This window comes from Clytia hemisphaerica, unplaced genomic scaffold (genome assembly GCF_902728285.1).
Source record: "Clytia hemisphaerica strain Z4C2 unplaced genomic scaffold, Clytia hemisphaerica genome assembly, whole genome shotgun sequence".
NCBI classification, from domain to species: Eukaryota; Metazoa; Cnidaria; class Hydrozoa; order Leptothecata; family Clytiidae; genus Clytia; species Clytia hemisphaerica.
Window position 1 is genome coordinate 72,944 of NW_027103756.1, and position 26,171 is coordinate 99,114.

The following is a 26,171-nucleotide window of genomic DNA, read 5'->3' on the forward strand; positions in this document are numbered from 1 at the left end:
TTTTTGAAAAGCGGTACCCTAATAGCGGCACTATTCGATAGCGGTGTAAATGCATCGAGAACGCTTAGTCTACTACTAACCTGTAAAAGTCATTGAGTTAAAAGCCCGAAGGGCTAGAGTTCAATCTCTAACCTTTCTCAGGCAAGAAACCCGGGGGGGGCACTCAAGGTAAATGACCTACCAGACGTTCGGCCCTTAAGGGTAGGTTTTTCATAGTTCAGCTAGTGCTGCACTGTAAGGGTAGGAAATTGTGATAAAAGGCCAATTTTTTGGTAAAATTGGCACAAAATTGGTCAATTTTGGAGGAAAAATTCCACATTTTCTTGGAAAATTGCAAAAATTTTCGCTCTTACGGGCGAGAAATTTTGAAAAAGTGCACTGTAAGGGTATGATTTTTCATGGAAATTCACTGCACTGTAAGGGTCCGATTTTAGAAGTAAAATTTTGGGCCAAACGTATGGTCGTTTTCAGATCGAGTACCCCCCCCCCCCCGGGGCAAGAGAAAGTGAAGCCTTAAAAATGCGCCGCATTTTTGATGACAGATTGAATCTAGCAATTCCTTTGTTTCCGATTGATATTTTTTTCGAAATTTAGCGGTAAATTTTAGTTTCAATCTGTCATTTGTGTAAAAACCAGGCGAGCCGCTCAAGACCGCGCAACTCTGGTAGGATTTGTTGGCTTCAAATCCTACCGAGGAGATTGACTTCTAGCCCTTCGGGCTTATACTTCATTGGTAAAAGTCCAGTGCGAGTTAGCAGGTAGTTTTTTCACCTGACGGGATATATAAAGGTCAGTGTCCGTAACGAAAGCTTTTAAACGTGTTCCGTTTCGGGAAAAATGACGGACTACGGCATTAGTTCCCCGATTTTCCCCGAAATGTTCGAAATCGGGCTTACTTCGCATGGCCGGCGATCAAACATAAACAAAAACAAAAACACCACTACCACCACAAAAACCACCGGAAGCAACAAAATTACATCAAATTATTGTAATTTTCCATAAAAATCCTTTGATAATGTCTTCAATTTTACGTATGAGAGCAAACTACAAATTGGCCAGATTCTCATTATCGTCTGTAAAGGTAAGGCTTTGAATATTTCTCCCCAGAAAGCAAAAGGCTTTTTTACTCCTGTATTTGCTACCACCTAAAAATTCAGTAATTTATTAGACTTCACATGCATGATATAATATGAAATATTAAATAAAAGTTGGTTTGATATTCTAGGTTTGACGTTTGATATTTGTTTGATATTCTCAAATTTGCTTGATTGCTGAATTCTTGTGGTTACCCATTGCAGAAGACCAATGGGCCATTCCAGAATTTGTCTGTAACAGGGGGGCGGACGACACAGGATTTCCGAGGGCAAAAGTTTTCACCAAAATTCGAAATTTCCAAGACGAGAGAAGAAAATGTATGAATTTCCAAGGCAATTGAATTAAAAAAGGCAAAAAAAAGAGTGGAATTTCCGATGCATTTTGGAAAAGTACATGGATTTTTATCGGAATTTCCGACCACCACTGGAAGAGAAAAATTATTTCTGAGGCTAGAAAAAAATTAAAAATGCACGTCGTCCGACGGGGGGTAACAAAAATTTTCTGGAATGGCCCAATGGCAAGCCAGTCTGGAATTCATTCACAGTACGCCGAATATATTCGGCGTGAGAATGCCCTCAATTGGGTGTAACCTTCTTGATCCTCAAAATATCTTCGGTGTGGCTTTTGCATGGATTCCACACTGGATGGCAAGGCTGCACTCGAGAGTAAAAATTTGGAAATACCAAGTTTGGTTTGGGACTGCACTGCAATAGCGCACCTGATAAATTTTGGTCTATACAAGGTGCACTTAATACCTCGGAAATTGGCCCAAAAAGGCAAAACATTTCTAAAATTAGCTGCACTTGAGGAGAAAATAGTGGCACCCTGCTCTTGGGGTTAAAAAACTGTCTGCACTTGCACCTGAAAACCTCAAAATTTGCAGTGTGCACCTGCATGCCTGCATTCAATTTTTTCAGAGTTTTGCACTCAAGATCTTGAGCAAACATGCCACACTCTGTAAACTGAGTGGTTACTTAAGTAGGCAGTTTTTAGAATTGGCTGGAACACAAGTGTTACGCGTAAGCCAAATCGCGTATTACGAGCAACCTCTAAATTGCGGAGTACAGGAGAAAAAAAATTCAAAATGGCGGCCAAGCCCACGCTGCTAACTATCAAAAATCTTCATTTTTCAATCAGCTATTGCAGCTCAATAAATCAATGAAATAATTTGAAATAAAAAGTAAACAAACCTTGAACCTTTCATGAATCCAAACAAATAAAGGTATTCATCTAAAGTGAAGATTACATTTCAAAATAAAACGATTTCCAAACCAACCTAAAGTCAGTGTCTGCCAACTAAAAATTTCTCTGCGGGTTCACTGGCAAGGAGTTACGACTTCAGACTTTAGATTCCAATTCTTGTATAGGCTGCAACTACACTGCCAGATGATCTGTATTACAAAGACTTCCAAATGGGTCCATAAGTTAAGAAAATGAGATTATCATAGAGCAGGGGGGGGTTTGTTTTTAAAAACAAACTTCAAAATAAAATTCTTAATGAACTTCTTACTTAAAATATCACTTACTTAATTTATATATGATATAACACCCCTTTCTTAAATAAATGGCCTCTTTTATGTTTGCCGCAAGAAGGGAGAAACATTTAATTTGACCCCCGGTTTTTTCTCTCTTTTTCTAACAAATTCCCGCGCGTTAGTGTAGACACAACTTTAATCCGGGGAAATGAAGCGTTTTCATTGGTCTAAAATCACGGATGGTCACGTGACCAGAATTTTTATCCAGGGAAATGCCGTGGCCGCAATGTTTTGCTTTAGTGAGATTGACCATTTTGTTGTTTAGATTTGAGCGGGCAAAATTTCTGTACAAACCAAAATATGGCTTCGTTGGAATACCAGTTGAAACACTTGTGGGAAACTCAAGGCCAATACGCAATAGAGAGTTTATGCTCAATGAATGGTGTCTGTACCAAATTTCACCGCTTTCGCAGTGTGCTCACTCTAAAAGTTTGTACCATCAACTGCTCTAACTTGGGACTATCTTACAAAACATGGGACGGCCATTCGGCCACCGAACCTCCAAAATCATTTAATTAACAGTCCATAACACAAAGTGCCATATAAACAAAACATTAACATCCTTTCAAAAGTTGTCTTTTTGATTTCCCAAACATTCCTCTTATGCGTTCACTTCTACAATAATTTACCGTAAGTTAGTCTAATGTCGACATCCGTCTTCTAATTTCGACACCCTTCTTTGGAGATAGGAACAATAGAAACTGAGGAAGGGCGGAATCGCTGATTGACTTTGACTAGCGCGATAAGAGGAAAAATCTTTAGTCTATCAGTGATTTTAACCTTCTTATTATTCCTATCTATAAAGAAGGATGTCGAAATTAGAAGACGGATGTCGACATTAGACCAACTTACGATATGTAATTGCAATTTCGGTCAGTTCACAGTAGTCGGGTTCAACATACACGCGTGTTTTTATTCACGTGACTGAATTGCCTTTACTAAAACTGAAATCAACCATCCCAAGATTTGACCAGTCGTCCTACGTTAGAGCAGCTGACGGTAAATGCTCTCCATCATACTGCGCTTCCTCTAAAAGTTTGTAACTGTCAAACTTGAGCCCTTTTTCAGTTTGTTTAAAACTGCATGAACTTTTTCTATATGTGCATCATATCATGTTCATGGTTTCAGCCCCCCCCCCTCTTACATTAAGGTGGGACTTAAATTTTGGGCAACATTTTAAGGGGAAAACTTTTGAAATTTTAAGAAATGAGACGGATGTATGTTTAAGCAGACCAAAGAAAAAGTAATTATGAATTTAAGGGGTGGTTAATTAATGTAAATCCAAATCTCTTTTCATACTCTTGCAAAGTTTTTTTTACTTAAATATACTTAAGATTCTGTTTAAGGTCGCCCAGCCAGCCAGACTGGAATTAGTGAACAGCACGCCGAATATATTCGGCGTGAGGCAGTAATTACTTTTGGCGTATTGGCGTAAGGAGTGGATATAAAGTAAGATATTGGCGTAAGTCAAAGCTTTTCAAGACGAGAGGAGCACCGCCATTCTAACGCCTGATTTCATCCCGCTAGGTTAAACGCATACACCTCGCTCTCCTTTGACCGTCATATAACGACGTAGAGTGTAAATATATAGAATATAAAAAGCTTTTAATTCATTAATCCCTAATCCCATTAATTCCTAAAATATGGCTCATGGTCATGATTCATTTAACATTTTACATTTCTTTCCTAGTTCTTTTTCTACAAATTTTGAGCAACTTTTAGGCATGAGAAGATCAAAATCTCAGGGCTTTTGGGGGCTGAACCCCCCTGCAATTTTATTTTCAAAGTCTCAGACTTTAAAGTAAACAAAGTAAACTGGGTTCATTTCTAAATACTTAAAAATGCTAAATAATGATCTTACTCATGGGAAAAGAAATAAAAAATAGACATCAAATGTTTTAACTTTCATAATAAAAACACCCCCTTCCTTCTCACAGACCCACTGGGACCCCTTCCCACTGGAATAGTTGGCCCAAATATCGTCCCCAGTGGAAAATTATACTCCAAATTTTGTCTCCACTAAAAATAATTGAATAAACCAATTCTCAATGCAAAATATTGTTTTATTTTTCCCATCCCCACTGAATTTTCTGACTTGAAAACAATATATTTTAAAAATCCCCACCTATAAAAAATATGGTGATAACAATCCCGATCGAGTTTAGTTCACTATTTTTACCCCCACTGGCTGGAAAAATTCTGCAGGGTCTGTGAGAAGGGGGTGTATAAAAAGGAAAATTAAAGAACCATTGCCCCAAAAAAGATTTGAACGTCGCCCCTAACTGATTTTCCAGGCATGTCAGACAGCTTCACCTACATTTTTATAACTAAAACCTTTGTTTGAACAGTTTTGAAATCTTAGAAAAATGTTTTTTTCAAAGTTTTGTTTTGAATGGAAATTTCCCTTTATTATAAAGTGTGTCAGGTGTTATTAAAATGTCAGCTTTTCATATTACAAAGTGAGTTGATTTTTATCACAAAGTGTGTCAAGTTGTATTACAAAGGGCGGCATTATTACAAAGTGCGTTAGTACAGCCCCCTCTATCTGATTTGCACGCCATGTCTGTGAGAAATTCCATGCTCCAATCTAATATCGAAGACAAATCTCAATCTCGAAAGCAAAAAGTCTAAGGGGTACTTTGGAAAAACAGAAGGAAATTTTTAAAAGGGGGATTAGGAAATAAGGGCACAGTACAAATTGAATTCCAAATTTAGGGGGGAGAAAAGGATAAGGGGTAATTTGCTGTTTAAGGGGGGACTGGAAAACATGGATGAAACCATGTCAGGAAAGAAGGAAGTCAATTTAAAAAAAGATATGTAAAAACGCTATTGGAAAGAGCTTTTTTCCCTTTCAAAACTGACTTTGGAGGCCTGTTGGGCCCAAAGATCCCTCAGAAATATTTTCAATGGTCATTTTGGATGGTTTAGGGTATGGATTTTCTGAAGAAAAAATGCTTTTAGGGGTTTTCATCAAATTTAGTTTCCATCGCTGGACCAACCAATATACTCTCTCGTTTTAAATATAAAGTACAAACAGGTACATACAGGTACATACAGATAATCACTGAATTTATTTATCATCTCATGATTATAATAATGATGTAAAAAATTTCATCTTCAATAATAAGTGCTGTATTTCCAATTATTGTTTGTCAGTACTTTTCTTGTTTCAGTTTAAGTATCTAGTATCCTGAAGTGTCCTGAAACAACAGGACATGATTAGTATAAACTAGTTTAGATTTTAAAGATCTTTTGACCTGATACACTGTACTGCCACATTTTTAAGACCAGTCAAGTGGGTATCAATTTTTGTGCTTTCGTAGGGAGCACCTAAAACCCATGAAACTGGACTGGAAAAAGAGGAAGTGGAACCAGGGGAACCCTAAAGACGACTCATTTAATGACTAACTTAAAAGATTAGATTGTATGATTGTTTTTGTGCAGGGTATATAATTAGCTATTCAGCAAAAAGATTATGTGCATGTTAATAAGCAACATCTTTTTTACTTGGTTTTAGTTTTTCTCAACAAGTGGAGAACAAAATGCTAAGATTGCGTCTTCAGCCCAAGAAGCCATTGGAGGGATATCAAACAACTCAAAACTTTTGGTCGGAGGTAACAACTTTATATTAAAAGTAACCTTATTTTCCAGTTTTCAGAAAGATGTTTTCCGATAATCCAATTATTCAAGAGACTTTCCGAAAAGTTTTTCCCTAATTTGTTCACATTTCAGATTTCACAAAAATGTTTTGTTGTCTCTTTTCTTGTCTACCTTGTTCCACTTATACAACTTCAAGTTATTGCAAATTGGATACCCCTATTTAGAGTCGAGGTAATTTTTTGAGAACCCTGCCTTTCGCGTTAATAAATTGACGTGCTTATTTTTCCTGTGTTAGAAATACATGATTAGTTCTGCAAGTGAAACCAGGTGAAACGAGGTAAATATTTTCTTTGTGATTTTACCTTATCCTTTTTTAATCTCTTCTAGGGTTTGGTTTATGTGGCATTCCAGAGAACTTGATTACCGCCTTAGTAGCCTCAAAAATAAATGAACTAACTGTTGTCAGCAATAATGCAGGGTATAAACATTTATTCTCTTATTTCTGGTTGAAGGAATATGAATTATAAAGTGAATCTGAGTAATGAAAGGAAGAATGGTAGCTACCTCTGACAATACATAATAAATTTTGAACTGATTGGAATGTTCTGATTCAGAAATCTATTGGCAGTTATTGGCAGCAAAATTTTTGATTACGGCTGCAAGCACTCTTATTAATTATGATGCATAGTCAAATGATATGCAAAAGAAAGATTGACTTTAGAAAAATCGAACTGTTTCCAGGCTTGAGGTTTTAAGATACAGACTGAGTAAACATGATATTTTTTAGTCAGCTGAAAATAAAAGGGACTAGTTTTCTGGGAACCATGTCAGCAAATTCCCTTGAGACGGGTTACATGGTAGCAAATTATTGATGTTTTTCTCTCAATCTTTTTCAGAGTTGATGATTTTGGACTTGGGCTTTTATTACAACAAAGACAAGTGAGTCATATTTTCTTTATTTGTTTGGTTGTTTGGAAAGCCAACCATCAACCATCAACCATGTATCCCTAATGTATAATTTGTATGTCCATTTTACCCATTCATGTATTTCTGACGTAATGTTTTTGTTGATTGACACATTGATTCAAAACATTTGATGGCCATTATTTAGCAGAAAATTTGTTAGCACAGTGCTTTCCAGGAAAAGACCTCCAGAAACTATTTCAAAATGTCAATAAGAAGGGGCAACACTTCAAAATAAATCAAAACAACTTTTGTTCTACTTCTTTAATTATTCCTAACTATCTCCACAAGAGAAATCTTTATATCATTAAAAAGACACAAATTATAAAGGTTTCTTTTTTTCGAACCCCCGGTTTCAATACAAAATAGGTTAAGTGGTCTCGATCTTCTGCCACCAATAATGGCAGCTAATTTTTTTACATGTATTGATTATGCATAAAGATTACATCATATCAAAAATTAAAGCGAGGTGTCGCCTAGATAGAGTCGTTCAATTGTATTCAAGGGGTTCACGGCCATTCAGCTCTGTCATCTATGAACTGACCAAAGCATCAGATAAGGAGTGGGGATTCGAACCGCTTGCGCCTTGACTATTTCGGCCATTTCCTCCTGCGAAATACAAATAAATGTGTTTAGATTAGAAGGTAGAGAAAAACATTTAGGTTCGACAAGAATAGTTCAGCTGGGTAGATAAACATTTTTTTAGATCTGTTTTAATGAAGGGATTTGAGGCTTCTGAGTATGGATTGCTCCAAATAAACTTTTAATTTTTCTTTCCTGAATTTCTTAACATTTTCATTGATAGATTAAACGGATGATTTCATCATATGTGGGGGAGAACAAGGAGTTCGAACGACAATATCTAAGCGGAGAACTTGAAGTAGAGCTCACTCCTCAGGTAAGAATGGTCCAAGAATTGTTCGATGTGGTGTTTTTTAAAAATTTTATTGTGCGCAGTTTTGCGTGCAGTTAACTCTCCCTGATTTGAAACGAAACGAAGAATTTTCTTTGAAAGATTTCAATTATAGAAAGTATTTTATACTAGTTTCTAGCTGTTTGGAGAAATATTTAAGTTCGAGTTATAGAAAGATTTGAATAGTAGCCTAGAATTAGAGAGAATGGACTTTAATCTGCAATGATATCTAAAGAGTACAAATTTTCTAATATAGCATATGATATGTATTGAATTTCGTTATTACTTATCTCATGTGTTTGATGAAAAGATTTTTCTGTTTATACTTTAATAATGAAACAATTTTTATTATTTCCAGGGCACTCTCGCAGAACGTATCCGGGCCGGTGGTGCGGGTGTTCCGGCTTTCTTTACACCTACAGGTTACGGAACACTTATTCATGAAGGTGGAGCACCAATCAAATATAATTCTGACGGAACCATTGCCATCCATAGCCAGCCTAGAGAGGTGGGTTCTAAGGACCTCTTACAATCTAAATACGTTTAAGTTTATCGACCCATTGATATTTATATTGGAAGTTTATCGTGGCTTGGATCACGAGATTTACGTTTGGCTACGTTTCGAGAGATTCTTTTCCCATCATCGGGCAATGTGGAGGATGTTTTCTCCACTATTTGTACTAAGACCTTCTTACCCATTACCCATAATTATCAATTGACCTTTTACAACTTGTATATCTACATTTATTCTCTCGCTTATTTGAATCTGCTATTATTCGAACTTATTCCCAGTAAATTATTAAAAAAAAAAAGAGTTGACGAGGAATCCGTTCGAATTATAGAAAGATTCGAATGATAGAAATTTGAATAAACGAGAGTGTACTGACCATAAATTATATCTTTTGCATTTACATTTTACCACAAAAACTTTTTATTTGTTTTCTCATCCGTTAGCATCGAGTCTTTAACGATCGTAATTACATCATGGAAGAATCGATCACCGGAGATTTCGCTTTGATCAAAGCATGGAAAGCCGACAGAATGGGAAACCTTATTTTTAGGTAGAATATCACGTGCTAAGTAAAAATTGTTTTAGCCTAACACCTATTTTAGGATTTTGTTATTAAAAACGACCGTAGTTCATCGGTAGAGCATCCGGTTACGGTGCGCTAGGTTGTGGGTTCAACCCCCAGCCAGGTCATACAAAGATTCCTTAAAAGGTACTTGATGCCTCCTTGCTTGATGCTCAGCAATTAAGATGAGGATCAGGCTAAGCAGGGCTTAGTGGAGAAATCAAGGGAGAAAGAGTGGCGCTTTTCCCTACCTTCCGTTCGACAGCTTTCGAAAGAAGGAGCCTTCAAAGGTCCCAGACTTTCTTTCATATTTATTGTAAGGACGTCTCTTTTTTCTATCTATCGTAATTGTTTTTGTAAAGGTAGAAAGCTCAAATTTCCAAGAACTTGATGGTGTTGAAATAGTTACAATTTTTCTCGCTCCATAGGAAAGCGACCAGAAATTTCAACGCACCGATGGCACGTGCTGCCAAAATCACCATTGCCGAGGTAAAGCTTTGTTTAAATACTTTACACTTGATATAGGAGTTTCTAATTAATTTGGATCCACTATGGATCAGCTCCGAAATAGCAATGGATGGACCTGATTGGAAAACTACCGTTATGAGAAGCAAGGGGCCTGTTCAGGCGTGAGCAGCTAAGCAACCAATCAATTTGCGGTGGTGTACGATTTCTCATGACTTAGTGTTCTCTACGGAAACACATCGGTTTTTGCCAGTAGTTCTAAATTTAAACTAGAGAAAAAAGTGTTAAAATTGACACTACTGGCAAAAACCGGGGCGTTTCCGTAGAAATCATTACCTCGTGAAAAAAAAAACATGAATTGGTTTGGTTTTCTTTATATTCTATCTTAGGTGGAAGAGATTGTAGACGTTGGTACTTTCTCACCAGAAGACATTCACATACCGAGTGTTTACGTTGACACCGTCATCCTTGGAGGTGATTACCAAAAGCGAATTGAAGTGAGTGAAATTGTCGCTCCATTTTACAGTTGTGTGTCGCCAAAAAAAAGAGGACAAATATTTAAAGTATAATCCTCTTGAATGTTCAATCAATAAATATTTACTTTACATAAATTTTTGTTACTTATTTCTTAGAAACTAACGTTATCTTCACCAGACGAGGGAGGGAAAGTGAAAGCGAAGAACGAAGCGGCTTTGATGAGAGAGCGAATCATCCGAAGAGCTGCTCTTGAATTTCAAGATGGCATGTATGGTATCCTTTTCTGTGACAAAAGTTCCCCCGTGACCTCGTATGAGTTAAGTCTCACTCAATATTTCACTTATGGTAGATTAGGCTCTAAAGCTTTTTAGAATCTATTCTAGCTTAGTGAAACACAAACAATAAGGCAATGGTATAAATAATAGCTTGGTAAACTAGCGTGTGATGACCCACCTGATGGAAAAGGACGTTAAGTTTCGCTTCTCGCAATTTTTCAATTATTGGACCTTACCCCGGTGGAGGTCTATGGTGGCCCATGAGAGCCAAGTTAAATTGTTTTGACATTTCTATAAAAAAAATTCAAAACAATTTCTTTTCACATTCATTTTTGCAATAGCTTTTAATTTAAGTTTTTAACTAAATTTTGATTTCAAAATTGATTTACTTTCTATTTTCGTTTCAAATTAAAAACGGGTTTGTTTTCAAAAACGATTTCCAACTCAGCCCATCGAGGCCATGTCATTTTAAAATCAATTTTAAATTTTTTTAAATGAATTGATCTGACAGCCCATTGAGGCCACTCATAGAAATGAGTAAATTTCAACAGATAAAGTTTCTTTTGGTAAAACGAACCAGTTGATTGTTTTAGGGGGGGGGTCACATTGGGGTTTCCTCGGAGCCAAAAATATTACAGCATATGGCGGCAACATGGAAGGGGTTGGAAGTAAATAAAACTTCCCTCTTATTACACTCTTTTTTATAAGAACCAGTAAATATTTGCTGAGGCTCGGCTGTTCTTAATTTTTTGGCACTTTGAGCCTTGAATTGTTCTTATTTTGTTCTTATTTTTTCCAAGGTAAAAAACAAGTTTTGGCTATTTACTTTATTATTTAGAGGATTTTAGAAACCAGGGCAACCAGGGATTCTTTTTGCTATAACTCTCTAACTTCAGCCTCTCCACTGTTCTTAAATTGTTCTTATTTTTTTGGCATTTTTGAGCCTCATTGTTCTTATAAAATTGTTCTTATATAAAAAAAAGTGTATTTCCTCTCTTCTCAACATTTTTCCTTTCATGCTCGCATGCTGCATATTAAGAAAAAATTCGACTCTTTATTTACACATCAAAACAAAGGCTCTTCATGTTCCCCATTGTTTGATGAATAATTTTGTCTGCAAAAAGAAGTAAATTTTTCAAGACAATACAACCCACCAGCCAAACAATGAACAATAGAAAGGAAAAGCACTGTGACGGACAAAAAATCTCTCATTTATGGTACCATAGAACACTGGAGTAAAGGGGCATACCGGATAAGTGGGATGGGGGAACCTGGGAACCTAAAGTGGGAACCTAAATGAACACCGGAAAAGTGGGATGGGGGAACCTAAGTGGGAACCTAAATGAACACCTGAAAAGTGGGATGGGGGAACCTAAGTGGGAACCTAAATGAACACCGGAAAAGTGGGATGGGGGAACCTAAGTGGGAACCTAAATGAACACCGGAAAAGTGGGATGGGGGAACCTAAAGTGGGAACCTAATTTTTTATTTTTTTTATTTTTTTTTTTATTTATTTTTTTTTATAGCAATATATTTCGCAAGTCTATTGACCTCCTATGAAACAGAACTTTTGATTTTACATTTTATAAAGTTTTTTCTCCCTTTCTTTTATAAAACGCTCTTTGAAGACTTGTAAGGATGGTGCTTCAACAATATCTTCTTCTAGATCATTCCAAGGTTTCACACTTCTGTAAAAAAGAGAGTTGCTTTGGTAGCCTCTCATACCGTCATTAGCAAAGTTCCTTTGAAGCTCGTAATCATGCTGACGTCGTGGTCGTGTTCGAGGAGTAAATTTCTCTGATCTTATAGACTCGTCATAAATGTGGAGGTTCTTGAAAACTTCCACCATATCACCAACTTGCCGCCTGGTCTTTAGGCTAGGTAGATTGATGAGTCGTAGCCGATCTTCGTATGAGTAGTTTCTATAGCAACTAACTAGCCTTGTAGCTCTTCGTTGGACGCCCTCGATTGCATTGATATGTTTGATTAGCCTTGGAGACCATACTACATGTGCATATTCCAAATGGGGTCTGACGAATGCAATGAAAAGCGTTCGAAACATATCTGGTGAGAAAAATTCGAAGCTCCTGCTAATCAAGCCAACGATAGAGTTAGCTTTCTTGATTTTACTGAATATATGGGCTTCAAAGGTCAGGTCACTATCGATTATCACTCCTAGATCTTTTTCTTGGTCAACATGTTCTAGAACAGATCCTGATAGGGATGGACATATTTGATGTTCCAAAATTTACCCAGTGTTAAAACATGACACTTGTTCGGATGAAATTCTAAAAGCCTTTGACCAAATTTTAAACCCTTAGAGTGCACTTATTCTCATTTTTGCTAATTTCCACCCTTACAGTGTACTTTGGGAAGCTTGGAAAAAAGGGCCGCACGTACGGTAGGTCGTTTACCTTGAGTGCCCCCCCCCCGTGGATCTATGCTTATGTGTATTGAAACGTGGCAAGCCGTGCAATATGTTCTATTTTACTATCAAACAATTTTAATTAATGAAGTGTATTCACACGCTGTACTGTTTGGTTGGTACAGAAAGAAAAACGAGCTAGAATCCGTTAAATGCTAAGCGACCCCAGCCCTGACCCGAAAATTGGAGCTGCTAATAAAAAACAATATGTGTATTGCATCAAGAGTGAACAAAAACTAGATCGTAAATAATGTTTTACTAGATTCTGTATTCAAGCAAATTAGATCCGTGCAAAAGAAAGAAGAGGCTCTAAGTTATCCATCGAGCTATGAACGAACTTCTAATTCCTTCTAGATTTGAAGATATGACGGTTTAAAGTTTAAAGTTTAAAGTCAATTAAGTCAATTTACTAAAAAGAACCTTTCAAAAAGATGCACTATATAAAACTGCTGATAAATAAACATGCTTTTTTGAGCTAATTGAATAAATAAATTCCCTTTGTTTTATTTTCAACATTATTGTTTGCGAACCGTAATGTAAAAAGTAAATAACTGGTGTTCTTATTATGATAAAAGGTTTTTTTCTTTCCTTGCATATAATATCTTTCTTATCTTTATGTATTTGTTTTTAAAGAAAAATAATAATAATAACAAATTAGGTTCCCACTTTAGGTCCCGGGTTCCCCCATCCCACTTTTCAGGTAAAAAATATGTGCACATCTTTTCAAAATTTCAAAATTTGAAAAGTAAACACAAATCGCCATTTTCAATAGACCTATTTATTTAAACATAAGGAATTCTTCTTAAACTACGATAAGACTTGCTATCGAGCAAGTCTTATTTTCGATTATGTATTTGTTTTTAAAGAAAATATTTCAATTCTATTAATAATTAAACAACTTAGGTTCCCACTTAGGTTCCCCCATCCCACTTTTCCGGTGTTCATTTAGGTTCCCACTTAGGTTCCCCCATCCCACTTTTCAGGTGTTCATTTAGGTTCCCACTTAGGTTCCCCCATCCCACTTTTCAGGTGTTCATTTAGGTTCCCACTTAGGTTCCCCATCCCACTTTTCAGGTGTTCATTTAGGTTCCCACTTAGGTTCCCCCATCCCACTTTTCAGGTGTTCATTTAGGTTCCCACTTTAGGTTCCCAGGTTCCCCCATCCCACTTATCCGGTATGCCGAGTAAAGGATATCATTTTATACTCTCCTACACATTTGTGAAAATGTTTGGGGTTTAAGCACTAAGTTGTTTTGGCCTTGGTGGGCCGTGAACTGTAAACAAAACAATAAGTAACCATAGTAACTTCAATCTTTTAAGCCTGTAGGGGTCTGGAGACAAAGCTGTCTTTGGCACTGATAGGCTACGTGAGAAAAGTGATTTTAAAAATAAAAAAACAAAATGCTTTTTAAAATGATATCGAAAAGTAAATGAGAATTAAAACAAAATTGAAATCATTTGCATTTGTGTGGCCTTGCTGGGTCGTATGTTAAGTTGTTTTTAAAGTCATTTTGAAAACGAATTTACTTTTAAATTGATTTTGAAATGAAAGTTAATTTAAATTGTAAAATGAAAGTTTTTTTCATTTATAAAAAGAATATTTTCCTGAGTTTTTCAATAAAAAATTACTTGGCACTTATGGGCCACCATAGAGGTCCTATAAATTAACTGATGTTCATTAACTTTTCTCGAGATGGGCTCTTTAGTTTTTCCTGATTTTTGGCACAAAGCTGCAACAATGCCGGACAAAAGGTTGTAGACAAATGAAATTTCAGTGAAAAATGATGAGAAATAGAGCAAAATGACTCTTCTATGTGTCTGAAAGGGGATGGAAGTTAAGAAAAACACTTTTGAAGTCGTTGCATTGCTTTTGAATTGCTTTTGAGGGAACCACAAGCAAAAAATCAGCGTTTTGATACTGGTGTAAGCCAGTTAATCAAGCCCTTGTGGTTTGCCCTTGCGGTTAGACTGCAGTGGGTGACTTTCAAAGACTGAACAGCTTTGAATGGGTTTGTGAAAGCACCCAGAGCCTCGTGGGAACTTGTTTTTGATCGATATTGAAGTATTTTGCAAATATTGCAGAAGTCTACCAACCTTTTGTCCAGCATTGAAAATGGTAATTCCCAAAATGTGACGGAGCCCGATTTTTGATTAGCAATGCCCAAAACATGGCCGAGTCCGATTTTCGAAAAGAATTTTTTCCGGCCGGAAATATGCCGGGAATCTTCATTTTTGTAGATTTTCATTGGATTCTTTCGTTATCTATATATTAATAGCGGTGCTTTGTGTGTCTGTGTGTCACCACTTTCGTTTTCGCTTTGTTTGTGTTTTAAAATTATGACTTTTAGTCTCTTGCTCCACAAATTTGTTCTATTGGATTCGCGCCATTTGCAAAAGATCGGATAGAGCTTGGTTTAGACTTTGTTTTGAAATTTAAGGCCCATCTACATTTAGTAATTTTAATTTCTGCCCAGACATGCCTTTTTCTCTCTTCTTTTGTTTTAAATGTTTTCGAATGTATTTGACGATCATTTATCAATGACATTCGAATTCTTTTCAAAACAAAACAATTTCATTTCATAGAAAGGAATATTTCAAAAGTAAATCAAAACATACTCTTGTCTCCCGAATAGACGGGGGGGGGGGTCCGAATAAGCAGGGGGTAGGAAAATTTTCTAAATTCTAATAAGCGGGGGATGGAATAAGAAGGGGTAATTTGAAGACAGAATTTTTTAAAACTGATATCAATTTTAACAACAAAAAAGAAACTTTAACAAATAAACAAGTAAAATAAGAACCGATACTGACAAAAAGGAAAATTTTAACAAGTTTAAGGTTTATCTATATACTGTAATAAAATATAAATTATTCGAGTTTAATTAGCGGGCGGGGGGGGGGTGGATTTTTGTTCTCTTAACAATAAGCGGGGGGGACGTCTATTCGGGAGACAAGAGTAAAAATCAAAAAGTTTGTGGACAATAACAGCATTCAAAGGGCGATATAAAGCATAAGAAAAAATTAGTTCACTGGTTCTTTCTTCTTATAAAAATATTCAAGTCGTCGTTACTGTTAAAAAGTATGTACGTCATTTTTTATGTTTAAATTCGAAAAGTTACGACAAGGGTTTAAAAAAGCAACTTAGAATTGTCTTATTTTATTTCAATCTGATAAAAACAAAGAGTTGCACTATTCTTTGTGACCTTCCCACTTTTTCTTGAAAAATTGTCATTTAAACTGGACGGCATATTTAACGCGAGCGAAGCGAGAAAAATAACTACCTGCAGAGTACGACACTGGTACACAGTAAACGATGTTTTTTCTGATAACTTTTGACTTAAACAAAAAATTATGTCACGGGGGGACAGTACACGATCCAAATATGGTTAAAAGATAAGACACCCGTGGAAGGTTAGAGTTAAACGTTGTAGAGATTTCTTTTATTTGATCCCTTTTTTAAGCCAGCTTCAACATCCAAAGGACTTTTAGTGCGTTCAGCTACAGCTTAACCGGCGTGCGACGCCGGGTACCGGCTAGTCTATATATTAATAGCGGTGCTTTGTGTGTCTGTGTGTCACCACTTTCATTTTCGCCTTGTTTGTGTTTTAAAATTATGACTTTTAGTCTCTTGCTCCACAAATTTGTTCTATGGATTCGCGCCATTTGCAAAAGATCGGATAAAGCTTGGTTTAGACTTTATTCAGCGTTTGTTTTGAAATTTAAGGCCCATCTACATTTAGTAATTTTAATTTCTGCCCAGACTTGCCTTTTTCTCTCTTCTTTTGTTTTAAATGTTTTCGAACGTATTTTAACGATCGTATTTATTAATGACATTCGAATTCTTTTCAAAACAAGACAATTTCATTTCATAGAAAAAGGTTGTGGACAACAACAGCAGGGCAACAGCATTCAAAAGGCGATATAAAGCATAAGAAAAAATTAGTTCACTTCTTTCTTTTTATAAAAATATTAAAGTCGTCGTTACTATTAAAAAGTGTGTACGTCATTTTTTAGGTTTAAATTCGAAAAGTTATGACAAGGGTTTAAAAAACAACTTAGAATTGTCTTATTTTTTTCGATCTGATAAAAACAAAGAGAATTACACTATTCTTTGTGACCTTCCCACTTTTTCCTGAAAAATTGTCATTTAAACTGGACGCATATTTAACGCGAGCGAAGCGAGAAAAATGACTACCTGCAGAGCCGTTTCAGACGACACTGGTACAGTAAGCGATGCTCTTTCTGATAACTTTTGCCTTAAACAAAAATTATGTCACGGGGGGACAGTATACGATCCAAATTTGGTTAAAAGATAAGACATCCGGGGAAGCTTAAGAGTTAAACGTTGTAGAGATTTCTATTTTTATTTGATCGCTTTTTCGAGCCAGCTCCGACTTTTAGTGCGTTCAGCTTAAGCTTAACCGGTGTGCGACGCCGGGTACCGGCTAGTATTTCTTTATTTTACAAACAAAATTATTATTAATAACAATGCCCACCATCAAGCATGATGTCAATGAAACTGATTTTTGAAGCCGGAACAATACCTTCTGTGGGTGTTTTTTCGTTGTTTCCAAAAAAAACTGTATTTGATTATTTGAAACACTCTGCCAAATCAAAAACCTTTTATTGATGCATTTTTGCGGAACGACCGTTTTGAGGGCGCGAAGCATCCTTTGGCAAGATCTGCGTACGCGGGGCGTAAATTTGTATAAGTTCGAAAAAGTGTTTAGCCTCCGAAAAAGAAGCATTTACCTCGTAAATTTTATTGAAAATTAATTCTAGTAAAACTTTGGTTCTGTTTTTGTCATTTTTTTTCAAAAATCATACATATTTTTAAAAAAAGTAAAAGTGTATCTAAAATTATATCGAGTTTGAAGATCCAATCAAGTGCGAGATGTCTGTTTTTGTATCGTTGCTGCTACTTTCACTTTTGCACACTTGCGAAACATAAACAAAGATGGCGATTTTTGTCAAGACCGAATCCTGCTGATTTTTTCAGCTACTGGATGCATCCTTTGCTTGTAAAATGACGTTGCTGCTGTTCACACTTAATGGAAATTTTACTCGAGTATCAAACTAGGTTTTTTTACCACTGACTTCCTCTGGGAGAGGTGAGATCTGTCCTACCCTCCACTTGCTGATGTGGTGGCTGTCAACTGCTGAATGAAATTTTCGATAAATGGTCACAATGGTCTGATGGTTGTTTACCTTGTGGCATTCAAACTTCATGGTACATTTTTGTGATAATTTGATTGGAGTAACCGTTCCTATTACATCAATTGATCGCAGCGAAAAACTATTTTTATGACTTGATCAAACCAAACAGCAGTCAAGTCACTTGTAAATTGTCCTTTTTGTAAAATATTACAGTCCTAAATATGGACCATTTAACCTATATCTGACTCTAAAACAGCTACAGCTGGTACTATTATACCCCAAATCATGATAAAACTGGAGGGATAAGTCAAAACGGGCCATTAAATGGACAAAATGTTGTCTTGTAGTTGCGGTGAAAATAGATAGACTATGGAGCTTTCAGATATCATTTGCAGGACAATTTTTTATCTAACTTTGGACCCTTTTACATTCAAACTAATTTATTATTTCTTAAGGCCCTCTTACACGGAGCAATAATGAATTAAGATAAGATTTAAAATAATCACGAAACGATAATCTTATCTTATTGTGTCGTGTATCAAAGTTTAAAATAATAAAATCATTATCGTGATGACGTCGAACTACCATTGTTCCGATTATTGTAGAGAAGTCGATTATAATCAAACTAGTTTGATTATAATCGACGAGCTTACGATATTCAAAACAAAAGAAAGGAAGAAAAATCTATTGATTTGGCTATGTAAACAAAAATATTCCATTCATTTGATCATTCAGCTAGTGTGTTTCGTGTTGTATTTTTTTGTGAAATTATTAAAAAGTGATAGAAGACACAAGTTAACTCTCGAACTTGGCTAGCTACGGTTATAAGCGTTGTTTCCTCTATTTTGTTGCAATTCGAGGAAAGCCAAGTCAGCCAAATTTTGCTCACGCCATGCTCCTTCAGTTACTTAACCGGTTTCTTCGTTGACTTCGTCGATAAAGCCCTCTGGTGTATAAGAGTCGGTTGAGAGTTCCATAAGCATATTATGAATAACAAGTGAAGCTAGTGTGATCGTTACAGCCTTGTCAGGATCTGGTGGTATTTTGGTCAAAAGGATTCGAAATCTACTTGCTAAAATGCCAAGTGCATTTTCAGTAACTCTCCGGAAACGCGGTAAACGATAGTTGAACACACGACTTCTAAGTGTAGGGCCTTGTTGACTGTAAGGTTTTGAAGGTTTTAGACAGTGAATACCCAAAGGAAAAGCTTCATCTCCAACAAATACATAGGGAACAGGTACTGATTTATGATTAATGTAATTGGGATCGTTAGAACTTGGCAGTAATCTTGGCTCGGGAATACCTAGATTACCGCTTTCTAATGCCTTGTAGAAGGAACAATTTCGAAAAAAGCCCCCGTCACTAATACGCCCTTGACAGCCAACTTTTTCACTTTTCTATACTTTTCTTTTCAAAAGTTCAGCACTACAAACGATCACAAGAGCTGCACAAGTAGCAGCACAAACCTTCTCCTGCTCATCTATTATTGTAAAGCAGGACTATTGCTCTGTGTATCAAATCAAAAATATTTAGAAAATATAATACAGAAAGATATTGATTATTGTTATCTTTACGTGTATGAAAATGTCAAAATAATAAATTCTTATCTTATCTTAATTGATTATTGCTCCGTGTAAGAGGGCCTTTAGTTGATATTCTTACAGTATAAATTAGGAGACAGAGTTGTTCCACTCTTTTTTATTATAGCTCTACCTTTTTCTAAAGATAAAAGAAAAAAATCCTCTTTTGAAGAGCTAAAAGACAACAATTTGTCCAAAAATGGACCTTTTATCTGCCCATTTTACTTTTCACATTACAGGTTTTATGTATAACCATAGTGTTTTTGTGTTAAAGATAACTTGATAGTTTCAGTTTTGACCACTTTCATAATTTAGATACTAAAACTAATGTAAAATTAAGGACAACTTTATTGTTCTATTTTGGACCCAAGAACGTAAAAAGTGGGCCTTTTTACTATTAGGAGTTAAAAGAAGCATTCAGCTTTAGTTTAAACTAGGTTTGGTATAGACTAAGCTTAAATGGCCCTTTTTAGGACAATCTTTTTGTCTGGACAACAAATTAGCCATATTTGGGCCATTTAACCCCCTGGAGTGATTTTAACCATCTTTTACCCTTTCTAATGTTAATATAGAGGTTTTCTGAGATTTTCCCTAATTTTTGATGTAATTTGGGCAAGTTATTACAAAAACCTTATTTTAAGCCATTTTTGGCATGGTGCATGATTTGTACCATTTAAATGACAGTGTCCATTTGGGTGATTGTGGTCAGTAATATTCGTTGAGGCGAGGAGGTACGATGTGAAGAACAGACACAATATTTTCAGGATTTTTTAATCATTCTACATAAAATTATAAGGACTTTGTTGTGGTTTGAGATCAAGCACATTACACGATTCCCATCATCCAGATTCGATAAAATACCATTTTATACCTTGAAAACGGCTCTGGCCGAAACATGTTGGAAATTTGTAGCATATAATGGTATTTTTTTCTCGATCCTTGTCCAATATATACAATTTCGATATACAATAATGTACGTATAATGCAACACAAGAAAGGGGTAAATTGTGAATGGGCTCTTCCAGAAAAAAATTGATATAGGGGTGGATGACGGGAATTTTCAGATAGAAAAAGCACTCGGAAATCCAATTTTTCAAAGTGCTTAGGAAATTCTGCTCAATTTTTTATTTGAACCCTTGGAAATTCCACATAATTTGTCAACATTTTGAAAAAGGTATCGGAAACTCCAGATTTTTCCACCAAAAAATTGATTTTGTATTGGAAATCCAGGAGTTTCAATTGCTTTTGTATTGGAAATCCAGGAATTTCAAAAAAACATTTTGCCTCGGAATTCCGCTGTCGTCCACCCCCCCCCCTATAATGGACTTTAACTGGAAGAGCCCAATGTTTGAATGCAATGATTGCTGCCTTACTACTATCTAATAATGTTTCAAGAGGTTTATATACAACAGATGGGTCGATTGGTCGAAACATGGGACTGGTTGATATCTGGTCTGTATTTTCACTTACTGTTAAATCTCTTTGACAACAAATTTGTTTTTGTGTATTTTTAATACGCCATGCATTAAGTCAAATCAAAACAAATCAAATGACTTTGGAGGTTCGGTGAAATGGTGGCCGAATTGCCGTCCCATGTTTTGTCAGATAGTCCCAAGTTAGAGCAGTTGACGGTATTTTTTTGAAAATGGAATCCACTTTTTACTGTTAGTTAGGACATCCTACTTATCAAAAGCTCTATTTTCTTGATCACGATTTCACCTTGAATATTCAAAAACTACAACAGCAAAACGATCAAAAGAAAGACTACATGATGCTTTTTTTAAGACACATCAAATTATTTTTAGTTCAAATGCCTTGTATAGAATACTCTCAATATGAGCTATGATGCTAATTTTTAGAGTTTTAGTTTTTATTTTTGATATTATTTTTTTGTTATTTTACTGTACCCTGTGGAAAGTTGTATTGAGCAGATATTTTTGTAATTTTGATTAGCAAGATTTTTTAAAGCTGTTATAAAAGTATCACAAAATCGAGTACAAATGACTTTTCAAATACCCCCAGGTGCTTTTGGAACACCTCTGTCTTCATACATTTCTAATTTTTCAAACATTCTCACTGGCAATAAATTCAACGTGAATTGTAAGGTCCTATTAGTTTTTCTTTTTTTTGTAATTCTGCATTAATAATGGAGTAGTACATTTTGAGATTTCTTCGCTTTGCGAAAACAGAACGCTCGTTCCGCAACCCCTTTTATGTTGATAAACCTTAACTTGATGCTCCACCAAACAGCCAACCTTGGTATCGGTATGCCAATGTTAGCCAGTAATTTCATCCCACCCAACGTCAATGTTTGTTTACAAAGTGAAAATGGAATTCTGGGATTGGTGAGTTCTTACTCCTATTTCTTAATTCGTGATAATTAAAGCTAATGTATACATACCGTATTACTTCGAATAAACGCCCCTCGAATAAACGCCCATTCGAATAAACGCCCCTCCTTGAAGGATAAATTTTCAATGAACGCCCCCTCAAATAAACGCCTCCTTCTTTTAAACGCCCTCTCGAATAAACGCCTCCCCCATAGGAGGGGCGTATATTTAAAACAGTTAACAGTAAGGAAGTATAATGTGAGGAAAACTTAGATATACAACAATAGGGTTTTGACCCGTTTTTGTACTCAAAAAATTCTCCATTTTTCTCTTTCTTATTTTCCAGGGCCTTGAATTATTTTTTTCCATTTTTCTATTTTTTCATTTTCCAGGGTCCATTTCCCCAACCAGGGGAAGAAGATGCTGACCTCATCAACGCTGGTTCGTTTCTCTCTATCATTTCTCCGACATAGTTATACTGTTTTTAATCGGATAAATTTTTTACGAATTTTAGTCGTTTTCGCGAATTCTAGTCGTTTTTGCGAGAATAAAACTCGATTTTCGAAGTGTGATTACAGCATTAAATACATAAGTATGAGTATTGCTACTTTCAACAAATCTTCGGCTGATTTTTCAATTTTTCGTTGTTTTCTGATCCTTTTCCAGGTAAAGAAACGGTGACGATAGTCCCAGGTGGTTCGTTCTTTGGTAGTGAAGACTCCTTCGCAATGATCAGAGGGTTTGTGTCTATTTATGATATGCACCACTGGAGAGTCTTCTGAGAACAGAAAAGTTGCATAATTTCGTGAAGTCATTGCAATGGTGCATATCATGAATTTGTTCGTCGCTCTGTACTCTTTTCAGTAGCGTAGACAGGGGTGAAGAACGATCTGCGTAGGAGAGCAGATTTTTATGACAAAGCACGTACCTATTCGTGGTATAAAAACAAAATTATTGTGTCGTTTAATTAAACCTGCTTTCCTAAGCAAATGTTCCTTCACCCCTGTCTACGCTACTGCTTTTACTCTCAACATTTTTCCTCTATCTGAAAATTTCTTTTCTGTCTGAAATGCAAAGTCATTGTTTTATAAAACTATTGTTTTATTCTCAACTTCAGTTGAGCTAGAATCGAGAATGTCTGTCTGTGTATCTGTATGTCTGTCTGTCTGTCTGTCTGTCACCTCTCTGTCACCTCAAAACTTTGGCGCAGGCTGGAGACTTCAAAAATGGTCGGATTTAGCAATTTGAAATTTCGCACACTTGTTCCTTGGGGTTTATCTGGGGGTGTTTCTTTCATTTTTTGAAAACTTTGATTTTTGGGTCCTGGGGACGAGATTTTCGCTAAAATGAGGCGTGCTTACAGACATCGTTTTAGAAGAAGTGAAAATATATGTAGATTTTCAACGAAAATCTACTACGAGTGGAGTGAACTATCCCGGATCTTTTTCGTATCGAAACTCAATAAGACACAAAAAGGAGATTGGGGTTAAATTTAAGCCTCAACCTCTTATTATGAATACTCATATTTTTAGAGGACATATCGACTTGACCATGTTGGGAGCAATGCAAGTTTCGCAAAATGGAGATCTGGCCAATTGGATGATTCCTGTAAATATTCGTAATTTCTGTAATTCAGAATTTCTGTTGGTTTTAAGGTGGAAGATCATAGTTTTTATTCTTCTAAAGAGTGAAGGTGCCATACAATATTATTTTGTACACTTGTATGCTCGTCAGCATGAAGGTACTTTAATGGGACTAATTTTCGCGGGGATTAAATCTCTTGTTGTCATCCGCGAAAATAAGTCCCAATGGAAATTTGAAAATTTCTTATCCGCGAAATTTCAAAATTTTAAAAGACCAATTGTAACATATTCACCGCCATCAAAGAAGCGCTAATAATGCGTATTTCACAACCAACTTGCATGATTTAACAGTATAATAGCAAAAATAGCACAAAACCGTGAAAATATTATCTCACAATAGAGTCATCCGCGAAAATAAGTCCCCGCAAAATCTTAAAAATTTCGCGGATGTGCTTAACTGCGAAATTTAATCTCCCCGAAAATTAATCCCATTAAAGTAGCATCCAGCTAAGATGTGCAACGTTATGGATTCAATCTTTGACTTGGTCATAAAAACTTCGTACTTGGTGCCCCTCCCTACCTTCGGGTAGACAACTATCGAAAATTAAAAGAAGAGCCTTTGAATCGCTTCTGACTGCGGTTTCAGACTTACTTTCTTACAATTGAATGTATTTTTCCATGCAGATTAATCTCACTAAATTGCTGGTGTTTTTTTCTGTCCAGGGCAAGATGGTGAAAGGAATGGGAGGAGCGATGGATTTGGTTTCGAGCGCTGACACCAAAGTGGTGGTTACCATGGAGCACTGTGCGAAAGGAGGAAAACATAAAATTATGGAAGATTGTTCTTTACCTCTCACTGGTAAACGATGTGTCGATCTCATTATCACTGAAAAGGTAAAAAGTTCCTTTAAACACATTTTAAACAAGGGGTGGAAAAAATATTTGGAACCTCTTTACCGTTATCATTGAAACTTTTTGAATACCCCAAAGGCAGGGAGTGAAGCCCCGTGACAGGAAAAGAAGTTAGACACTCTTCTTTCACGCTTTTGTAAACAATCAAGAAGCACTCGTTGTTAATTGATTTAGTACAAAACGTTTCTTTTACAAACAAGCTCCCTTTCACGTCCGTTCAACGGCATATTTTGTGAACCGAAACAATTTAAATTTTTATAATAAACTTTTATATTTGTGCTAGTGATCTCTTTGCTTGCTTTCACACTTTTTTTTATTTTAGCTTTTTTCACTCTCTTTAAGTGATTCATCTTCTGGATTACTTCCCGGCAATGTTCTCTGCCTTTTAAACCCTCTTTTGAGGGTGCCTATCTTACTCGGAAACTTCTTTCTCTTCTTTAGTGTGTCTTCAAAGTTGTCCCCGGCGAAGGCTTATTATTGACTGAAATGAGCCCTGGGTGCACCATTCCGGAGATCCAGACAGCCACGGGTTGTCAGTTCCGTATAGCAGACGATTTGCAGGAAATGCAGCAGATTGAGGATTAGCTGATCAACCAAATTTTCACAATATTGTAAGAACTTTTTTTATTGTAGAATTTTTTTAAAATACTTTTTATGAGATTATTCGAAGGAAAATCTGGTCTAGGAAATAATATTTCCCATTTCAAGATATCGAGGATAGTAAAAGTTACTGAAACTACCAGGCTTTTCCTATATAGCTAAAATGCAGACTGAAATTTATTGATTGTGTTTACTTTAGCCGTGCAAACTTTTGTGGATTATTATTTTCTGCGAGTGTAAATTTTCTCGAGTTCGAGAGTTTTCAAAGAAAATAATCATGAAAATTGTTTTTTTGTGGGAAAGTTTGTATGCTTAAAGTAGATAGCTCGACTCGTTAAATCTATTTTTGATGAAGCAGTATTCAGAAAGGAAACTTTGCACTGAAAAAGTAATATTTTTTACATTTTTTATATTTTTGGTTGTTTTTTAACTGAGCTTTATAAACCCCGGAGGCAGTGCCTCAATCCCAACCATCCAAAATCTTTGATCGGAGTTTTTCTCCGACGGAGACGGTTAGCTTCTGATTTTTTTCAACCCTAATTGACTGGGAATCAGCACTCACTTTTACCGTCTATGATTTTACAAGTCAAAACTGCGGGCCGTTTGACGTTAAGGCTGGTCTCCACTTGCGCGCGCTATGATTGCACCTTTTGGCTTCAATCCTTTTTGCTTGGAAAAAAGATTACGTCATAAAAATATAGCGCACGCTCGAAAAAAAAAGCTGAATACATTTCAACTATTTTCAACTGCCAATGGAATTGTCTCATTTTTTTTTGACCAATAGCGTGGAAGCTTTGCTCGAAAAAGTGCGATCGTAACGCGCGCAAGTGGAGACCGGCCTTTGGACAAAGTTTTAACGGGTACCACGGGTTTCGCGGGTACCACTTTCAAAAAAACTCCTATCAAAGTCGAGTTCTATAAAGTTTAGTGGTTGGATCACAATTTTATCGAACAAGAAATGTTGACTTATGTGTGATTCAAACCCGTAAAGCGAAAACAACCAAAATAGGAAACATATTAAACAAATTTATCCTTATATTTATTGATCTTTATTTCCTTTATTTGTACTTAGGTATTTTGTAAACATCAAAAAGAGAGAAAACATTACTTTTATTTTAACATTTTTTGATCTGTTTACTACTAGAGTTTGAAGTTTTTTTTATAAATTCCAACCACAGCCAACTTACAAAG

At 36.0% G+C, this 26,171-nt stretch overlaps 1 protein-coding gene across 1 annotated transcript; it reads left to right on the plus strand.

Annotated features, from left to right (window-relative positions):
- Nucleotides 1–890: 890 nt before the first annotated feature.
- Nucleotides 891–26,099, plus strand: LOC136805508 (succinyl-CoA:3-ketoacid coenzyme A transferase 1, mitochondrial-like). The gene is made up of 16 exons (XM_067062074.1): nucleotides 891–1,081; nucleotides 6,148–6,244; nucleotides 6,618–6,708; nucleotides 7,127–7,169; nucleotides 7,999–8,091; nucleotides 8,465–8,614; nucleotides 9,061–9,167; nucleotides 9,608–9,668; nucleotides 10,034–10,141; nucleotides 10,277–10,394; nucleotides 21,806–21,900; nucleotides 22,278–22,326; nucleotides 22,552–22,624; nucleotides 23,418–23,493; nucleotides 24,192–24,362; nucleotides 24,822–26,099. Exons 1-16 carry the CDS (start codon nucleotides 1,016–1,018, stop codon nucleotides 24,963–24,965), a joined length of 1,542 nt encoding a protein of 513 aa, XP_066918175.1. The 5' UTR covers nucleotides 891–1,015; the 3' UTR covers nucleotides 24,966–26,099.
- The last annotated feature ends 72 nt before the right edge of the window (nucleotides 26,100–26,171 follow it).

What these genes read in the sequence shown, in the direction of transcription:
- LOC136805508 (XM_067062074.1), top strand. Translation starts at nt 1,016, where the DNA reads ATGTCTTCAATTTTACGTATGAGAGCAAACTACAAATTGGCCAGATTC. An exon ending in AAGTAGAGCTCACTCCTCAG is followed by an intron (nt 8,092 to 8,464) that starts GTAAGAATGGTC and finishes TATTATTTCCAG; the next exon opens with GGCACTCTCGCAGAACGTAT. An exon ending in ATGGGAAACCTTATTTTTAG is followed by an intron (nt 9,168 to 9,607) that starts GTAGAATATCAC and finishes CTCGCTCCATAG; the next exon opens with GAAAGCGACCAGAAATTTCA.